Here is a 19,347-nt window from a genome sequence, read left to right as displayed (position 1 = left end):
AGGGAGAAAGGCGATCCCGGCCCGCGGGCCGGGAATATGCCCGCAGGCGGCTGCCGGCGGGGGCAGGGCCGCCCCCCGGGCGTGCGGGGTGCACAACGTCTGCCGCCTCCTCAGCCGCAGGGCCCACGGCTTCTATGCCAGGGATGCTGGTGTCGCCCACAGGAAGAACCTGGGACTCCTCAGAAAGATAATGTGTCAGGTAATGGGCTGCGTTTCGGCGCTGGCTGCATCCCTGAGGGTACGGGCTCTCAGCCGAGGGGGCTGAGTATCAGTCCTCTGGTGTTCGAGAAGTCCCCGGTCACGCTGGAGAACAAGTTTGGGGAGAAAAAAGGTGCAGTTTTGATGAAGACAGTTAGTAATGGTTAAATTTATTTCACAAGGCTCGGGCCTAGAAATGTAGAGAGGATTGTGCTGGGAAAAAACTGCAGAGGCACTTGTATATCTAATAATTGTGTTAGAAACAAGCTTTTATGAGATTCTATATCACCCATTTCCCTAAGATGGCTTCATATTTAATACTAATGTTAAAGTCTTAGTGTTTCATGTTAAATTTGAAAGGAATTTTGCACAATAAGATAATCAGCAGAGATTTTCAGGTAAATGTAACCCCAGTTCTTAGTGAAATTCATGTTACAGAATAAATAGGAATTAAACCAATTACAAACTGAACCCTTTTTTTTAAAATGGTTTTAAAACAATTACTGCTTCCATACAGTAGTTGATAGACATACATTGGAAAAGACTGGAAGTGAATTGGCAGTTATCTTACACTGAAAATACATTTATTGGAAGTCAGCTGAAGTATCTGCTTATGTAACTAGATCAATAGTCATGCAAGGTTTACTGAAATGAAAATAAGTATGTCTGACTTACACTTCTTTTTTTCTAATACTGGTACCTTTGTTAATGGTATAGAGCTCCTGATATCTTAAATGCATGGAAGAAACTTTAATGTGAGCAGTCTATTTCATCAACGTTTTGGGTGCTTATTGCAAATAACAGTAAATACATTTTTCTATCTTTCGCACCGAACACCACCAGCAGAATGGAATTACGTATTTAATAAATCCAATTAATTACATATAAAAGAATTCTGTGCATATTTATATTCTGGGGAGTTGAGTCCTTGATTTCAAAAGTCACCATGGAAGGTTAGTAGCCAGTTTTAATGCAGGCAAGTTAATGACAAAATATTCCTTACCCCTGCTGTCAATAATAGCTAATTAAAAATCTTTTAACTTGGTTTTTAAAGAAGACAAAATTTTCTTTAAAAAGGTCTGGTAATTTTATTTATAAAAACCAAATAAGATTTTTCCTTGTGTATTTGGCTGTACAGTTTCAATTCATGTGAATTATTAAGTTGCAGGAGCCAAATAAAATATTTTTCAGAAGCAAAGTTTGTTACAAACAGCTATCACTGTTAAAACGATTCTGTTTCAGGAAAGTACTAAATTCAAGAATGTTTGGACAACTCATTCTGCATCTCCTATTGCATATGAAAGAGGAAGAATTTACATGGACAATTACCAATGCTGTATTACCAGGTAATAAATTTACAATTGTAAGGTACTGACTTACAGTTTTGAGACTGATTCTGTGTTACATTGCTAACTTTACTCATACAAATAGCTGCCGTGAATTGAGTGGAGTTTACTTAGGAACAAAAAAAAACAGGTGCATAAATCTTTGGTTTACAGTCTTTGAATTACATTTAGATGTCTCTGTATCTTAATGTGACACCTACTTTGGTAAAAGAAAGCCTGATCTTTCTGGTGCTGTATAACCTCAGCTTTCAGAGCAGGAATGGAAGATTACCACCATTTTCTAGTCTTGCACTAAAAAGCCAAATGAATAGTAGTTCTTTGTAGTCTGGTAACTAGCACTGTGCTAAAGAGTGTGCCACAGAATCAGCCTATGTAACAAGCTTGATACTATGTAAATTCTGTATAAAATAGGTAAATTATTCTTCATGTAAAAGTACAGTTTCTGCTAATGTATTTTGCAGATTACTTCTCTGATCTAATGTATTCTCCTGTTCCATGACCAATTGCAGATACACAGGTTAGGAGGCAGGACATGGTAGGGTAGAGGACAGGAAATCTGTGTCCACCAGCCCTTGTCCTTGCTTGTCCCTACTGTGAGGGAAGTAGCATGGACTTGGAGAACTGCATTGCTGAGGAAGTTGTGGGCAGAGCAGTTTTGAGATAGTGTCATATGATACATAAAAGACAAACTACTCTGTCAGTGTAAACCACTAAGAGTTAATTAAATTAATCTATAACCCACAGCTGAGATCTAAATCTGCTTTTATTCCTACATTGTATGAATGTTTTCAGTACTGGGTTAACCTGTCTAACATCTTTCAGGTTTTTCTTTGTCTCATCTTCTCCCAGAGGTTAAAACTGTGCACAGTACAAAGCTTTTCTTTTAGTTAGAGGGTTTTTTTAAAGTATCCGAACATGACGCCACACCTTTGTTATGAACGGCAACATTGGAAGAACTTGAGGGGAAGGTTCCAGGACTATCATTAGTTTTTGAAATGTGCTTTCTTCTTAATGTATATCACTAGAGCAAGAATGTTACTATTGTTACTTAAAAGAAAAATCAACCAAACTAGAAGTAAACCCAAAACTAAAAACAAGCAAAAAAAAAAAGCAACCAGACCAAAAGATTTGGAGAAGTTTAGCTTTTAAATATTACCTTATATTAACTATTGCTTATTAGGCCTTATTTTGAGAGCAATTTCAGGTATATTTACAAATTTTTCTGACCAGCCTAAGGAGAAGGCAGGATTTATAAAACTGTATGAAATGACTTGTTGATAGAAAGTGGTCTATAAAATAGACTAATGATTAGCAATCATTTTCCTCTAGCATTGCACAAGAGCCAAGAATACTTTATCAAAAGTCAAAGTGTGCCAAGTCTGAAAAAATAGAAGATGCTTTATTATTGGAATGCCCACTGGTAAGATTACTTTTTACTGGAGCATTGTTGTGCAAAATACTAAATTAATATATTTTGGTGAAACATTTAGAATGGAGTGCTCTTTCCTTCCAAACCATTTTCTCAATGTTTTTAGGGAGTTAAGTCATTAAAGGTTTGCAACATGTGCCTTATTCATATTAACTGAACATTTAGAGGTATACTTCTCTGTATTTCTCAATAGTGCATTCAAATCGTTTTTTTGTAAGCTTTCATGGAAGATTTTAAAACCAGTGCTTTTATGCTTATGCAATTAATTCTTAATTCCTTACAAAATAAATTCTAGGACAGTAGCTGGGAGTTTTAGTTTTCTCCAGATCTGTTGACATTAAAAAAACCAAAAAGCAGATACACCGTAGGCCTATTGAAGCAACCATGCCCAAAAACTGTTCTATTGTTTCTAACTAATAATTACATAATTTCTCTCCTTCACGCAGTGTCCACAGAGCTTAGAAATATAGCCCTATCCTTGAGGTACCTAAAAATAAAGCAGTGTAAATGCCATTTCTAGCAGTTACTGTTGAGTTACTACTGAATGTCTTATTTTGAAATACTTAAAGAACTTTATCTTCAAGATTGATACCAATTAGATCAATAAGCAGTTAATTTTTCACAAGGCAAGGATGTTTTAAAGGCTGTTTTTTCTAGAAAAGGTAACTCTCTTGCAAAAAGTGTGACAGCAGACTATTTATGTGATAGGTGATTATTTGGCATGGACATGAGCTTAGAGATACTGATCTGATCAGCAGGCAGCTTTCCTCCTTCAGTTTTCGAGGAATGTGTATTTACTTTTGTGTTCTTCTGACTGTGTCAAAATGTTGTGTATCCTCCTGATACAAACTTTTTTCTAATAGCCTTTTTTTATGTAGGGGGAAATGCTACCGAGTCCATCAGATTATAAAGCTTCCCTGATAGTCTTGACAGTGCAGAACTGGCTTCTACGTCTCTCTGCTGATAGTGGAGAAGTACTGGAAAAAGTATATCTTGCTGGTTCCTGTTGCAAATTCTTCAGGTATTACACAACAACTAGGCTTTATATCATTAGCAGTCATTAGTAGTATAGTGGAGAAGGAGAGCTTTATATAATTAACAGTGATTAGTACTACAGAGGAGAAGGGGAATTGTGTTTATTTTAGTACTATCCCAGGGCTGACAACAGATTTTTTAATCTAGAACATTACCTGGAATAGTGTTCCTGCATGCTATTACCTGTAGAAGAATTTCACCAACTTAAGTATTATGGGGTCAAATTTGGTATCAAGTTCCACAAAACCTAGCGTACTATTTGCTTTTCTCTGACAACTTTACTGCCTTTAGTATTGCAATAGCAACATACCAAGAGAGGACTTTAAGAGCTGAAAAACAAACCTGATCAAACATACAAACAAATATGCTCAAAGTCTGAGATGTTTTTAATTTGCAAAGATTCTTCTCCATAGGGTAGATTTTTCTTTTTTAAAGCAGAGCAGTTACTGTTTCTGGTAAACTGCTTCTTTTTTTCAGTTTTCAGAAGAAATTATTTTCTTTCTGCTGAAGGATAAGAAAGTGTGATTATGAAGGGAAGGAGAAAAATTAAGATAATGAATGTTCATGCTTTCCAACTATTTCTCACAATCCTGTATGAAATAAGCCATTCCTAGTTCCATGGATTTTACATCATTGCAAAGAGCAAACATCTTGAGCACCTCTTTCAAATCAAATACTGGAGTTTGCCTGGGCACAGGCATCGGCTTAGTTATGGTCGACTATATTTTATGTGAAATAATATATTTATTTATAAATATTTTTTATGTCATTAAGATAGGCCTTTCTTGTCACAAATAGGTATCTGAGCTGGGATACTCCTCAAGAGGTAATGATTGTAAAGTCAGCTCAGAATAAGCTCCCTGCAGCAGCACGGCAGGTAAGTTTGTCAAAAAACTGTCATTTTTACAACATTGATCAAAAAAATTTACAAGCACAAAGATGGGGACATTATACTTTGTTATTATGGTAGAAGATAAAAGTTGTCCTACCTTTAATAACTATATTCAGTATTGTTCCTTCCCAGGCAGGAATCCAGCAGACTGTATTGTTTTATCTTGCTGTATTCCAAGTTTTGCCTCTTTCATTCATTGGAATGCTGGAAATAAACAAAAAGGTAAGTTAATTTTGCTAATAACATGTGATCTGTAATGTAGTTCTATGACAGCAGTAGTTTAGGCACTTATTTCAGAATTTCAGAAGTCATACTTCAGCTTGTAAAAGCAATTGAAACATTAATTTGCAGCAGTGTTCTTGTGTCTGATAGGGGCGTTGGGGCAAATATTCTTAATTCTAATGACCAGAAGAGAAGATACAAAGAGATTCTGTTACTGGGTTGCTCTTTGACATGTGGAAGGACTTTAGCCTTTTCTTAGAGCAATCATAAGAATTAGGAAATCCTAAAGTGTTTGTACACTTCTTTTCACCTCCTTAAACAAAGATAGATGTGCCTCTGACCCAGTCCTAGTAACTGTCTATCAAGTCTATATGCTGTTACAAATGTTCCAAACTTTTAATATCACTGTTATTGAATGACAGAAGTAAATATGTCTTGCTTTACCAGTCAAGAACAAACAACCTGAGTTCAGTTTCTGACCTGTAAATAAGTGCATATACTTAGGAAGAAACTTTGAGCCAGATTGCAATTATTACTGTTCGATTTTAAGTCAAGAAAGCTCTGGATACAACTTACACATGAAAGAGTACAAACATGCAAACTCTGTCTTTTAGGTTCTGTGAGGTACAATGTCTTTTAGGGTCCAGAGCTATAAGCTGGAGTTTTAGCTGGTGCTAGGTTGGGTTGAGGCTATAATTGAAATTGGGCCTGACAAGTTAAGGCATGGGGTTAAACTTTTCATTTGGGCCCATGAAAGTTTGGGGGTACTGTGTATTGTTCTGTTCAAAATTAGTATTTAGGACTGGAAAAAATGTTACCAGTATCAAAGGTATTCTCAATCTGGTTAGGAATGGCATGCCAGATTCATCGTGGTCATAGTAGGTGGAACATCTGAAAGAGCACTTCTTCAGCTGGGACTGTACCAAGTATTCATCAGAGAAATTGTTAAACTATAATGGAAGGGCAGCATTTTAGATGTGAGAATCACCCAGCAGGAGATGCAACCAGTGAAGGCAATGCCAGACCTGACACAGATCAGAGGAATGTGACTGTTAGATTGGAGTTAGGGTTAGTGTTACTGTTTATGACTGCAGAATGCACCTCATGCATCAGCTTTACTGAGATGGTGTACCACAATAAATTCTGAGTTCAGAGTGGCTGAGGTCTTAAGGATAGAAAGGAGACTTGACGGTTGGAAGATTATTAGAGTTTGTGTCTGAAAGACACAGAGACCTAAGCTAACAAATGTATTGAGAAAGAGCTGTAAAACTAAGTAAAAGGTGAAGTCTCAGAAGTGAATATATATTTCATAACTGAACAGATCACAAAATTGTAGGTAGTGTTAAGGTGTAGGTGTCTTACAGTTTCTGGGTTTCTTTATTTTTTTATTGCTTTTGAGCCTGTTTTAACTGGTTTAATTGCTTTTTTACATAGTAAGTCAGATTAAAGAAACTACATTTCCAAGCATATCTATTAAAAAAACCCAATGAACTTCACATGTTGTTGTTAATTAAATATGAAGAATTCGTTTGTGGGGTTTGCTCAGTGATGTGTTAAGCAGTGGCACAAATGAATAGTGCATAATTATTAAAAAGGATAAGTCAGCTTCTCATGTATATGTCTAATTTGGATTCAGAGAGAATCCTGTACTCTGTGACAGCTGGATAATGAAGTTTTAGTACAGCTGTACGCAGCCATAGAGTTGTGATTAGACTAGTATTTTACCCTGGTGGTGAAGAAAGAACAGAAGATCTGAAATCAGGACTTTTGGATTGAGTTGCTAGTTTTGCTAACATTCCTGTGGGATGCTGGATAATATAATCTATTCATGTATGATAATAACTGGGTAGCACAATATGAAGATAAACTGAGAATTTATTAGAGCATGAATCTGCTTGCAGAATATGACTAGTCTAACCTCAGGTGTTACTGCAGTGCAACGGATTAAAGAAACTCAGCAGAAGAGATGAGTTACAGAAAACTTCATGAATTTAAACACTGATCATAGAGTTTGGTCAGAATAAAAAAAAATAAAGCAATTGCAAAATCAAGGACATAATGTCAGTTATTTGTGTTTTCTCTCAATTATTTCTTCTCTAATAGAATATTTTTTGCTTCATTTTATTCCAGATTTTTGGTAATAGTGTGACAGATGTTGCTGTTTCTAATGGAATCCTGATTGTAATGTATAGCATGGGTCTGGTCAGGCTCTATAACTTCAAGGCCATTTTGGAACAGGTAATGAAACAAAAGAGTTTTCATACAGTCCATGCTATTTTTGGGTAACAAGTCATAAATATTTGTGTATGCTACATAAGTACATGGGGCATGTGTCAAAGGATAGGTTCCTGCCCGAATTTATGGTCAGAAGATACAAATGGATACACTATCAGAAAAATTACTTGTAACAGTTACAGTTGGCAAAACATAAGAGATACAGGGTCAGACAGGCACTTCTGAGGAGTTATGTAAATGTTAGACCAGATGTGCTCCTCTTTACACACCTATACTGTAGTTATAGATGATTGTTAAGGCCAGGAACTGGTGGGCATGGGGAAGTTTGATCTCAAACAGAACTGCAGTGAGACATGTGAGTTTATATCCTTCCAGTCAAAAATCAAACTAATTCAAAAATAAGACCTCAAGCAGTATCTAACAAGATAAAGAATGCAGTAGTAATAGAGCAGTAAAACTAAAAAGCAAATAAATATGCATTTGTAAAGCTAAATTGTTCTGTGTTATTTTAGTTCATGGAACAACCATTTGATTTGGGACAAGAATTCAACTGGAATGGTCAGGTGGGAGTTGTAGGAAAGTATCCATTTGGTCTTCCATGTAACATTAAAATAACAGGTAATTATGATCTTTGTATTGGCTTGACTGGTGGCTTTTATGGATTAATTGTGACTTATTTCACACTAAGGAAAAATACTAAAATTACTGTGCTCATATTGTGCTGTAGCTGTATTTCTGGATTTACATTATAGTAAAATGTGCTTTGCTTTACTTCTAATTACAGTAATAATTATATAAGACACACCAAGAAAACTATTGGAGCAACTAAGCTATCTGAAAAACTTTATAAGCAGTGCATGAAATGGAAACCCCTTTCTTTATTTCTGAGATGCAACTGTTCTTAAGAAACAGGAAGGACTAGGATAGCTGTTAGTAGCACCCAGAAACAGTATATGGTATGTAAGCAGAAGATGTGAGAACATTTACTCCAGCTTGCAGAGGAAATTCAAAGAGACTGAATAAAATTTGTCTGACTTGCATTTTGATATTCTAGGTTGTCAGAAATGTGCCAGTTTCAGTAAAATGAATTCATGAGAAGAGAACAAATTATTAAAAACAATTCTAATGCCTCAAATTGTTAACTTATAAATGTTCTGTGTTATTTAATGACTTCTTTCTCTAAAATGAAACAGTGGCTTCTGTTGGTATACTTGAAATTAGAATTTGGTGCTAAGAATCTTAATGAATGAGCAAAGCCTGAGACTTTCTTCGAAATTTCTTTTCTTACTTTAAAAATACATTCTCACAAGTTCACACTTGAGGCATCTAAAAAAAAATTTAAAAGGTTGGTTTCACAAATATCAAAGAATGAATGTATTTATTTATTTAATTTTAAATGCTTCTGTATTAAATGTTTTTTACAGGTGATTGTCCACATAAAATATGCTTTTTTTTTTTCAGTGTCAGATAACAAGTGACAAATCAATCCAGATTTATATAAAAATGAGGGAGTACACAAAGATAAAATACAGACGTACATAGTGAAGTTATGATGCAATGTTTTAGCAAAACAAAGTAATAGGCTGCTATATTTGATCTCAGTTTTTGCAAAGGGAAATCTTTCCCCATTTTTCTCTCCATCTTGATCTGTGAAACCACCATTTAACGTCAGGGACCTGTGGAAAGCCTGATGTGGGAACTTTAATAGGAAGATTTGATCTCATGGCTTATAGATTATTGTAGTTTTTAGTTTTGAGATTTAAAACCATGTACTGGAGAAAACATTTTTGATCTTTAATCACATTCAGGAATTTGTGGTTAGAAAGTTTTGAACCCATGACATACATTTTTCATGGTTGCTTTAAGCAAATAGTTGCATTCCTGTGGTTTTCTTCTTGAAAGAATAGTTGCATTTCTGAGTTGTTTTCTTTCAAGAATGAGATGGGCAAATGCTTCAGTGAGCAAGATCCTAACAGTTTCAGAGTGCAGGCTTGTATTTACTATAATTGAACTGTGTAGTTTTCCTTCTTACTTAGTCCGAGCCTCCATACAGAAATTGCCTGAAGGGATGGCCATTATTACAGCACTGTTTCCATGGTGTGAGGTACCTGAAAGGAAGTGTAGAGATCGAAACATACAGGCTACTATGTACTATGCTACAACTCTTGAGTGGTGAGGAATTGATTTTGGTCACAGTGTGTGATTTTCTGAACGGTCCAGAACTTTAAACTGTAGTTTGATTTATTGTTAGATGATATAGTAATTTCAGAAAAAAAGCAAGGAGAAGGATACCTTGTAGAAACCTTTTCCTATTCTTGTTTCTTTGGTTTTATTTGCATTTAGAACAAACACTTGTTAGTGCTGCCAGGAACAACTTTGTTTAGATGAGTCTGCAGAGTTTAAAGTAAGTGAACAAAGAAGCTCAATTGGAGATTGAAAACTGGCACGACTTGGGAAAGGACTTGCAAACAATAAAACAGGAGGTGTTTAAGCAACCAGAGCAAGTGACATACAGCAGGAGAGAGGGAGTTGAGGCAGCAGAATCACATTATCACAGTGATTTAGGTGGCTATGATCTTGCAAATCTTTGCCAAATGAACATATAAGGAAAGGCCTATTTTATAAGTAGGCTCTACTACTCAGTATTGATACACTATTGAGATACATTTAATTGTATCATTTAGTCCATCTACCAGAATTTTTGAGGGACCTTGATATATATGCTTTATTTTAAAAGTTGTTTGGGTAAAATGTTAGCAAACTTTCTTAACTCATTTTTCATTTTCTGACTGATTTTAGTATCAGTAGGTCCTTTGCTTATGCTTCCATCTTCAACATTCTCTACATTTCCAGCAGATGCATGAGTTTTTTATAACCTATAGTTTGTTATATCTTGCACAGAATCACCCATTTCCTATGCGTCACTCCAAAAGGCAAATAGAACATAGTCACTTTCCAGCTTAGGAAAGACTTCATTTTCATTGGCATTGAACTAATTCCATTCAATCTAAATGGCTAAGTAGATGGAAACATGAACAAAGGAAGAGGAGAGAAGCACTCCATAAACATAATATCTGATGTCATGTGACATCTTAGCACCATCAGAAGCTAGGATAATTATCTACACTAAGCAGGATAAGAACAAGTCAAAATTTGGATAAGGCATTTGGCACACAAAGTCCAAATAAGAGCCTTGTTCTCCTTGCACTAGTTCAGTTTGGGTTTTTCTGTTCTGCCTGTCTAAATTCCCCTTGTAACTGCAGATTTTCTCCACATTTTGTCAATTTTTTCCCAGCTTTTCTCTGTTAGAAAGAGCTGATCTTCACTCTAAAGTTGATTCAGTTATGGCAGCTGTAGAAAGTGCTTTGATTTACCTAGTTGGCAGAAGTTGTAAAGTTCTGTGCAGTCCATTTCACTCAAAATGCCTCTCATTTAGTAAACAGAAGACTTGTAAGAATGGCCTAGTACATCTCTATAATTTATCCCAACTGAACTGAAAGGAAAACTAGATACTTTTTGCCATTAATTGCAAAAATTTATATATTTTGATTGATTTTTATGAACTCAGCTACAGATTGCATCCATTGTGGTCCACACTATTTTGTTGTATTACACAAAAGGAGAAAGCAGAATCTGCATATTCTATCTTCCTGCATTTAATTCCGTTGAGATTGCTGCTTGCTGTTTCCAGTTATTTATCACTGTTTTTCCCAAGACAATAGTGACCATTTTGATATGGTCTTCGATCTGTTCATGTGTACATCCTTTCTCAATCAGATGAGCTGGAATAATTTTAATTATTTGCTGTGTCTTTGCTTGTAAATCAAAGGTACTAGAAGAGTAGTTCAGCATCAAGATCTAAGAAGGCAGTAACCCACCAGAAGGAACAGTGCAGATGTGCACCCAGATGCTAGGTGAGGTAGCATAGCTGGTGCTGGAAAAGAGTTCACAGCCAATGTGTTTCCACCAATCTTCAAAAGTTCCGAAGAATTTGTAGCTTTATTGGAATTTAGAATTGTAAGGATCAATGGAATTATGACTGTTCTGCTACTAATGGTGTTAACATTACCGAATATTTGCAGATACCCCACCTTTGCTATTTGAAGCATCTTCTCTGGAGAATGCATTTCAAATTGGAGGTTACCCTTGGCATTATATCATCACACCTAACAAGAAAAAACATAAAGGAGTCTTCCATATTTGTTCTCTGAAAGACAATGCTTTGGTAATATATTCAGAAAGCAGCTTCTCTGAAATTAATGTGTATTATGTTTGTCTTCATCTCTTATTCTGAGTAGGTAATAATACCTTTGTTTAGCAGTGTAGAGCTTACACAGGGATCACCCCAGTATCAAATTAGCTATCCCATGGAGTCATATGTAAAATAGTTTCTTCTGAATTAGTACTGCTTCTCGTATTTCTTTCATTCCAATATAAATAGTAGCGCTGTCAGAGCTACACAGCACTGTATTCATGACTTATAAGTTAAGTCTCATTACCTGTTTCCTTGGTTACATGGTAACATCCTAACACTTCTGACTAGTCAGCCTACTAAATGCTGACTAAAGAATTATTTTAAATTTTAAGAAATTGCAGAGTAAATGTCCTTGATGTTTGTAGTTTATCTTTGACTTGTACCTTCTCTCTCTCCTTAAAAAGATTTGATTGCTCAGTTTAATCCCTTTTTGTCCCTAGAAAGGTTTTATTACTTAGTTTAATCTGTTCCTAATTATTTTTGTTTATGTACTATTCATCATATGAATACTATTTTGTGTGAGCTCTCCCTCTCAGCTTTTATTTTGAATCTGGAATTGACCTGAAGATCATTCTGTATTTCAAGCAACTTCTAGGCCTGTTCAGAGTTTCTTGACTAAATAAGTCTCATTTGTAAATGTCCTTACCTCTTTTGCTTGCCTGATCAAACCAGTTATTTCCCTCCTGTCTTATTTTCAAAACTGATGTTTCACAACTGTAGCTGAAGATTAATTTTGATTCAAATGGACTTGTAGAATCCTTTCTCATCTGTTTTTTTCTATGTGGGTTCATATATTTGGCAATTTGAATGATCGATGTCAGCTAAATTTAACAACAGAAAGCCACTGCCAAAATCCCGAGATTTTGACTGGCTTGCATTTGATTGCTGAAATCACAAGGTATTCCAGGCTTACATGCTCCACAAATAATTTGCACAAAAGAGGCTAAGCCTGAGGTTTGAAGCTGAAGTGAAACTCTGTGCTAATGTTTATCACATATGTTGATACATCCCATGTCTTGGATACTCAAATAGCAGGAATTATTGAAGCATTTGCACAGTTTCAGTTAAATCTTCATTTTGCTTAGTTCAGGAGAGGTAGGATGATACATAGCTAAGGTACAAGGTTATTGCTTATTGCATATTAAAAATCTCGAAACTGCTCCACTGAATTTCTTGAGAATAGGAACTGAGTCTTTTTATTATTGTTGTTGTTGTTGTTTTTATTGTTGTTCCACTGCCATCCTTTCTGATCACGGTTAGGAGCAATATATAAAAACCTCCAGAGGTATATAGTGAGGAGCTCAGTATTTCCTCTTTAATTAGATCTGTGAGACTTTCAAAATACTAATATTCTAAGCTTTCTTTTTCTTCTTCAGGCAAAAAATGGCATACAGGATATGAAATGCTGTTCACTTGAACCTGACTGGATATATTTCCATCCAGATATGTCAGGTAGAATAATCCACGTGGGACCAAATTTGATAAAGTATGAGCCTTTTTTACTCAAATCTTTTTTTCATTAGAGAAGAAGTTGCATAACTGCAATAAATTCAGTAGTTTGACAATTTGTAGGCCCAAAAACTCATCAGACCATAGAAATTGTAAAATCTACTAATTTGTCAGAATCAAAAGTTCTTCTAGAAACATCTGAAGACTTCTGTGTGATGAATGTGGGTGCTAGAGGCCACAGTTTAGATTTTGATATGAAAAATATTCAAGGACCACTGTGTCAAAATTTCACTGGTTAATATAAATTACAAAAATAAATTTTCATTTTATTTATTTACAGTGTTTTAATATAGATTTTCAAAAATTATATAGAAATGTTGCAGTAAGCAGATTAGAATACATTGACTAAATAAAGTCAATAAGTCATAAAGTCACCCCAAGACATTTACTTACTTTATAATTTCTGTTTCTTTTGTAGAGTCTTAAAGCTTAAGGAAGTTAAAAATCATGCAGATCAAATGGAGATTGCAGAAGATTTTACAATTGTAGCCAACAGAGAAAACTGTGTGAGTTTAGTGTCTGAGACCACAATGTGTGGTTTTGAGCTTTACACAGGGGGTTTGCATATCTGAGTAATCACTGTGTTTGATGGGCTTTATTCAAGGTTTATTGAAAGACATTCTCTGTCTTCATTGGACTTTAAGCAGTATGAAAAGAATTTTGAAAACAGTACCACTTTCAGGATAGATTTCTGAAACCTCCAGTCTTTTCTTTAGTTTTCAGCATTCTTTATGGTGTGCAGTGTAACCATGTATCATGGATATAAAACATACTTTAAAAGATGGTGACAGATTTCCTTCAAATGAAGGTGCCACCAAGTCATAATTGTGTGCATCTCTGGTGCTCAGGTAAGTAGAGCATACAAATGCTAGAAATGTTTCAAGTCTCTCATAACTTAGGGGTAAGTCTTCATAATACAACAAAGACAATACACTGCTTCCAAAAGTCCATTCCTTTTCCTGGCCATCCACACCTGTCACTCTCTTGTGACAAGTCTGGCATTCATCTAACCCTTGGCACTAAAATAAAAGAATAATAACCTGGCAGAAAATGTGAGTACTTTCCTGCTTGCTTGTTTTGCTGAACTGGAGCAGAACAGGATTGAATCATCAGTGAATCAGAAGAGTGCAGAAAGGTGGAATCAAGCGTGAGAGGATGGTTTAAAACTACTGGTAGAACTGAGCTCTTAAATCACCTCAGTTGTTTCACAAAGTCTTTTATGATACAGAATCACAAAGACAATCTAACGTCAAAAAGGTTAAAGAGCACACATGAAAACAATTCTAGGTAGTGCCTGGAACTGTCATTTTGATTGAGCAGACAAGGTTATGTCTTATCTAAAAGCAAATTTTTATAATTTGAATATTGTAAAATGTCTGCGAATCTGTGATACTAATTTTGAAGCTTTTGCAGGAAAAAAGGTTTATGTATTAAAAATCTACACAAACTCAAGAACAAAACTTGCATTGAATTAAAAAACTAAACACCAGGTCATCTAATAACTTGACATACTGCTTTTTGAGGTTGTGTAGATAACTTCTGTTACAGTAAGAAGAAAGAAATATGAGTTCTAGTGCTGCCTGTGCTGTGCTTATTCCTTTTGACTTCTATTAAGACACTGATAACCTTTTTTTTAAAGTATTTTCGGTGTTAATGGACCCCAGTGGAAGCAGCCATGGTGGTTTAAGATGCTACTTTCCCCATCTTCTGGAAGTAAGAGTTTAGGAAAAAAATTGGTGGTGATTTAGCAGTCATAATTCTCATTCTAGCATCTTGGTTCTAGTCACTTCTGTTCAAAAAATTATGGTAGCTAAGAACCTTTGCCACCTCTGTGGGACACCTCTAAATATGAGCAATAATATCTCAACTAAAGTCAACAAGTTCATGAACTCATAAGGAAAACAGCACCAGGGCTATGCATAGCTATTGAGTAAAACGAGGTCAGAAAACAAAATATATGAAACAGATACGTTGTCAAAACAATAGAAACTAAATTGCTCTGAAGTCTAGAGACACTTTTTGTATGTTTCTCCAAAGGTGAACAACACTGTTACTGTAACAGCTTCTGGTCGAGTGGTGAAAAAGCGTTTTACCTCGCTGGATGATGACCCAGAACAAGAGGTAACTGATGTAGTAAGAGCACTTCATGGATTACTTCACTGTTTAGCTAGCCAAAAGCCCTTCTTGTTTCAGGTGCAGTGGGTGTAACCATTAGCTGTGTGTATCTTTGAGTTCTTTATTCTTCTTCTCTTTGTCTTCTTCTAATTGCTTCACATGCTGTTTATCATCTTTTCTCCTTGGTTGACATTTGAGCTTTGAATTTTCTTTTTCTTTCAAGAACTGATCTTATGCCCCATGATACCATAACTCCATGTGACTTCAGTGGCACAGAAAAGATATGTTAATGTGCCAAACCATTACTCTTTTCTTTATTTAAATGTCTACTTTGAACATTCCTTATAAAGCATTTTACGAAATGAAAGGAATTTTTTCTTTTCCTCTGCTTTAGGATCCTCTTGTCTTTTTTTTAGTATCTCTAAACTTTCTTTTTCTCTCCCAGTTACTTTGATTGGATTGTAGGATAAGGTATTTAACACTTTTCCTTTAAGTAACTGCTTCTTGAGAATGAAAACACCCCTTGAGTCTTAAAAGGTTATGAAAAATATTTTTTAGCTCTATCTAGAGCTGGATCTGTAATTGACATAAGCACAACAGGTAAAATTCATCAGTTTCTGACAGTCTCTCCTTTATTCTGAGGAAATAGATTTTACTATGGTAAAAATATAGCACAGTCCAGTATAACCCATAAGGGTCTGCAGTTTATCTCTATTCACTTTTTCTTTTAACCATAATAAAAATAATTGCACACTATTTTTCTTTCCTGCTGTTACACTTTACTTGTGATTCCAGTAAATGTTTTTACATTATGGAAGAAAGACTGGCTTGAATTTAAAGAGTATGTCACAGTGAGATAAAGGCAATTAAGATAGTTCACAATCTTCACATTTGGGTCTCAGTTCTTCACTGACATATAATCTGTGGAGCAAGAGAGAGATCTGAATAGAACATAGAGATACTCAGTTAATGGCATTACTCTAATGTACCCGTTCACTCAAAACCAATGATGGTTTAAAGCTACACTGTCTCTTAATGACTCTGCTTCAATAAATATATATAAATAAATATATTTCTTAAGCCTCTCTAGAAGTACTTCTTTTGTATTTCCTGTATGTTACATATAAAATACATGTACTTACACATTAGGATTTTTCAGAACATCACTTCCTTTTCTCCTGCTTAAGGAATTTTGCTGAAATACCCTGACAGCTCATGTTGGGAAAAATGCCTGTTGGGTATCGAGCTCTCAAAGTTTTCTTTCAGAAGATAAGTACTAGAATTTGCCCAATTCTGCTTTCACCTGAAAGAAAAAAGAGCTCTACAATTTAGGTAGAGGGGAATGTGAATTTATGTTTGATTTGTAATCTTGAGGTTTTGTTTTTCCTAAGACATTCAAAATTGTGGACTATGAAGATGAATTGGATTTATTATCCACTGTGGCAGTTACTCAGATAGGAGCTGATGGAAGAGCTCACCTTGACTTTCATTGTAATGAACATGGGATTCTACTTAAGAGTATTCCATTAAAGGAGTCCTGGGATGTGGTGAGGAAAATTCTTGTGTTTTGTTCCCACTGTCTCTTCCCCACACTCATTTACTTTTCACATTTCAAGCAGATATAGAAGTAGTGTTGCAAAGGGATGAGATTTGTATAAAATAATAATCACAACTCCAAAAATGTAACTGCTCCATCAGACAGTAGTTAATTTACCTGAAAATCTCCTTTATTTGAAATTGTGATTTTTTTTCGTTGGTTGATTTGTTTGGGGGTAAGGGTTGCCCTTAATGTATTTCTGAAGTATTTATCAACTTAAATACTCATTCTGTGGTTGTTTACATCAGATTAACTTTGCAACTTGTAAATAGTCTCCCTAGTTTAACTTGAACTACTCATGCATAGAATGAAGCAGGGACCTCACTGTGTATATATTTGGGAAGATGGAATGGGCTGTTCATACAGTCCAAGTTTAGGTGGACATCCAACTTACATGGTCTGAAATTTTCAGCACCTTTGCACCTCTTTTATCATTGACTGCATAGGCAACTTGTGATCTTTAAATCGGATGCTCTGAATTTAGATTCCTAAAATAGGGATGTGAGAAACCTCTCAAAGTATTAAAATTCTGTCCTTTATCTGGAAGAGTAATCTCTGTGTATCAACACAAAATTTCTGCCTGGTATGGAGTTCACTGGTGTTAAGTATTTTTTGTTCCTTGCGGAAAATGATATGGATCTTAGCAAGTTGTGGAAATAGAGACTGCAATCCTTTTTTTTTTTCTCATTTCAGACCTACAGTCATGAAGTTTACTTTGACAAAGACCTCGTATTACATATAGAACAGAAGCCTAACAGGAGATTCAGTTGTCATGTTTATCAAATGGTCTGTAATACTGCAAAAGATGATGATCCTTAATGCTATGAAAAAAAAACAGAAAGTGTTTTGAAAAAAAAGGAGGGAGAACTTTTGTATATATTTAAGCCATAAGCACCAGCTACAGAGACTTTTGGATGCTATTTAATGATACTGCAAAAGATGATGATCCTTAATGCTATGAAAAAAGAAAGTGTTTTGTAAAAAAAGGAGGGAGAACTTTTGTATATATTTAAGCCATAAACACCAGCTACAGAGACTTTTGGATGCTATTTAAGGACTCCATACATATGAAGTAGTCAACTACTGTTTTTCTGGCTGGATTTAATCTTAACATTTTATACTACTACATAAGGTCTTGTTTCTTTTATTCTTTGTGACACTGTACACTTGCCTGTAGTTCATCATGGCTTTTCATGTATTTACCAGTTCATCATTAATGCTAGATGCAGCATTTATTGCTTCTCTTCAGCAATAGGATTGAAATACTGGACATCAAAAAGAAAGATGTGGACTTACTTATTATCTACCATTTGCTGTGATCTGTCTTACATAGTTTTACCTATGCAACTCTAATACAAACTGTTAATTAATCCAAGTATGTAAAACAATCTAGGATAAATTTTGTATGTAGTATGAAAATTGTAGTGTTCCCATTAAACCACTTAGACAAAATCCTTCTCTTGGTTTTGTGTGAGAAATAAAATCACTCAGGTTTTCTGGTTGTGTATGTTTTGGTTTAAAGAGAAATACTAATAAATTATGTATTTTACTGTCTTTTTAATATATCTTTTTATATGTTTTTACAGATAGATAGATAACCAAGCAGTTCTCTGCCTGACTCTGTTAAGGATCAGGAGTTGTACAGTGTGTGCCAAAGCTCCCAGCTGTTCACCCTTACAACTGTGTGCAGATACATTGGAGTGCTATGTGGTATATTCAGAATCTGCAGAATGAAAGCTTTCATTTTAAATTAAAAAATACTCACAACAACAAAACACAGGCTGTAGACTTCACAGTGATAAAGTTTCTTCAAATGCAAGCCAAAGATGGGCTCAGGAGAATAGCTCATCAAAACAGAACTGCCTGCTATCACTGTCATCATAAGCATGGCAATTCTAAATGCAAATACTTCTTTTTGCTCCAGGCTTTACTAATTAAGTGTGGATCATTCTAGATGATGCAATAGAGAAGAGCTCTAGAAGAATGATAAAATTTTTCTATTGTGAGTTTTTAAAGAAAGTGTAATGCAAAAGAAAAGTGTAATGCAAAAGAAAAAGTTAATTACAATTGTGGAAAGAAAAAACAACACAATAAGGACATTTAAGAAGATAATGAAACAACAGTAGAAAAAAAGGGTGGCAGCAACACCCAGCTTCCACCCTATCTTCTGTAAGTTTTCACTCTGGGTCCAGGAAAGAACATCTGTCCATTACCTGCTATTTTATAACTATGTAAGTAATATATGAAGGTAAAAACTAATATGAAGCTGTATTCTTAAGACAGAAGACCCAACTTTTAAGCAGATACTTAAGATAATTTTTTCACTCATTGCTGTTTGCTTTTTGAAGCAATTCCTCTCAGAGAAAGACATTTAAACTTCATCTTTTATTAAATAGTGCAAGTACTGTTCATCAAGACAAGCCGTAGCTTTCAGGAGTTTACTGTGCTTCCTAGTGGCTTATTTTTAAGCTATGGCAGACTTATGAAGTGATAGTCTGTTAAATCTATAAATGT

At 35.1% G+C, this 19,347-nt stretch overlaps 1 protein-coding gene across 1 annotated transcript; it reads left to right on the top strand.

Annotated features, from left to right (window-relative positions):
• The first annotated feature begins 110 nt into the window (after positions 1 to 110).
• Positions 111 to 18,387, top strand: DCAF17 (DDB1 and CUL4 associated factor 17). Its single transcript, XM_069020676.1, has 14 exons — positions 111 to 199; positions 1,441 to 1,544; positions 2,874 to 2,964; positions 3,852 to 3,994; positions 4,807 to 4,885; positions 5,033 to 5,122; positions 7,253 to 7,360; positions 7,870 to 7,975; positions 11,440 to 11,582; positions 12,989 to 13,098; positions 13,540 to 13,627; positions 15,159 to 15,242; positions 16,628 to 16,783; positions 17,527 to 18,387. Exons 1-14 carry the CDS (start codon positions 191 to 193, stop codon positions 17,650 to 17,652), a joined length of 1,437 nt encoding a protein of 478 aa, XP_068876777.1. The 5' UTR covers positions 111 to 190; the 3' UTR covers positions 17,653 to 18,387.
• The last annotated feature ends 960 nt before the right edge of the window (positions 18,388 to 19,347 follow it).

This window comes from Aphelocoma coerulescens, chromosome 7 (genome assembly GCF_041296385.1).
Source record: "Aphelocoma coerulescens isolate FSJ_1873_10779 chromosome 7, UR_Acoe_1.0, whole genome shotgun sequence".
Lineage (NCBI taxonomy): Eukaryota > Metazoa > Chordata > Aves > Passeriformes > Corvidae > Aphelocoma > Aphelocoma coerulescens.
The sequence above is the reverse complement of the archived record's forward strand: the minus strand, read 5'-3'. Positions and strand labels throughout refer to the sequence as shown.

What these genes read in the sequence shown, in the direction of transcription:
- DCAF17 (XM_069020676.1), top strand. An exon ending in ATGTAACATTAAAATAACAG is followed by an intron (nt 7,976 to 11,439) that starts GTAATTATGATC and finishes GAATATTTGCAG; the next exon opens with ATACCCCACCTTTGCTATTT. An exon ending in ATGATGACCCAGAACAAGAG is followed by an intron (nt 15,243 to 16,627) that starts GTAACTGATGTA and finishes GTTTTTCCTAAG; the next exon opens with ACATTCAAAATTGTGGACTA.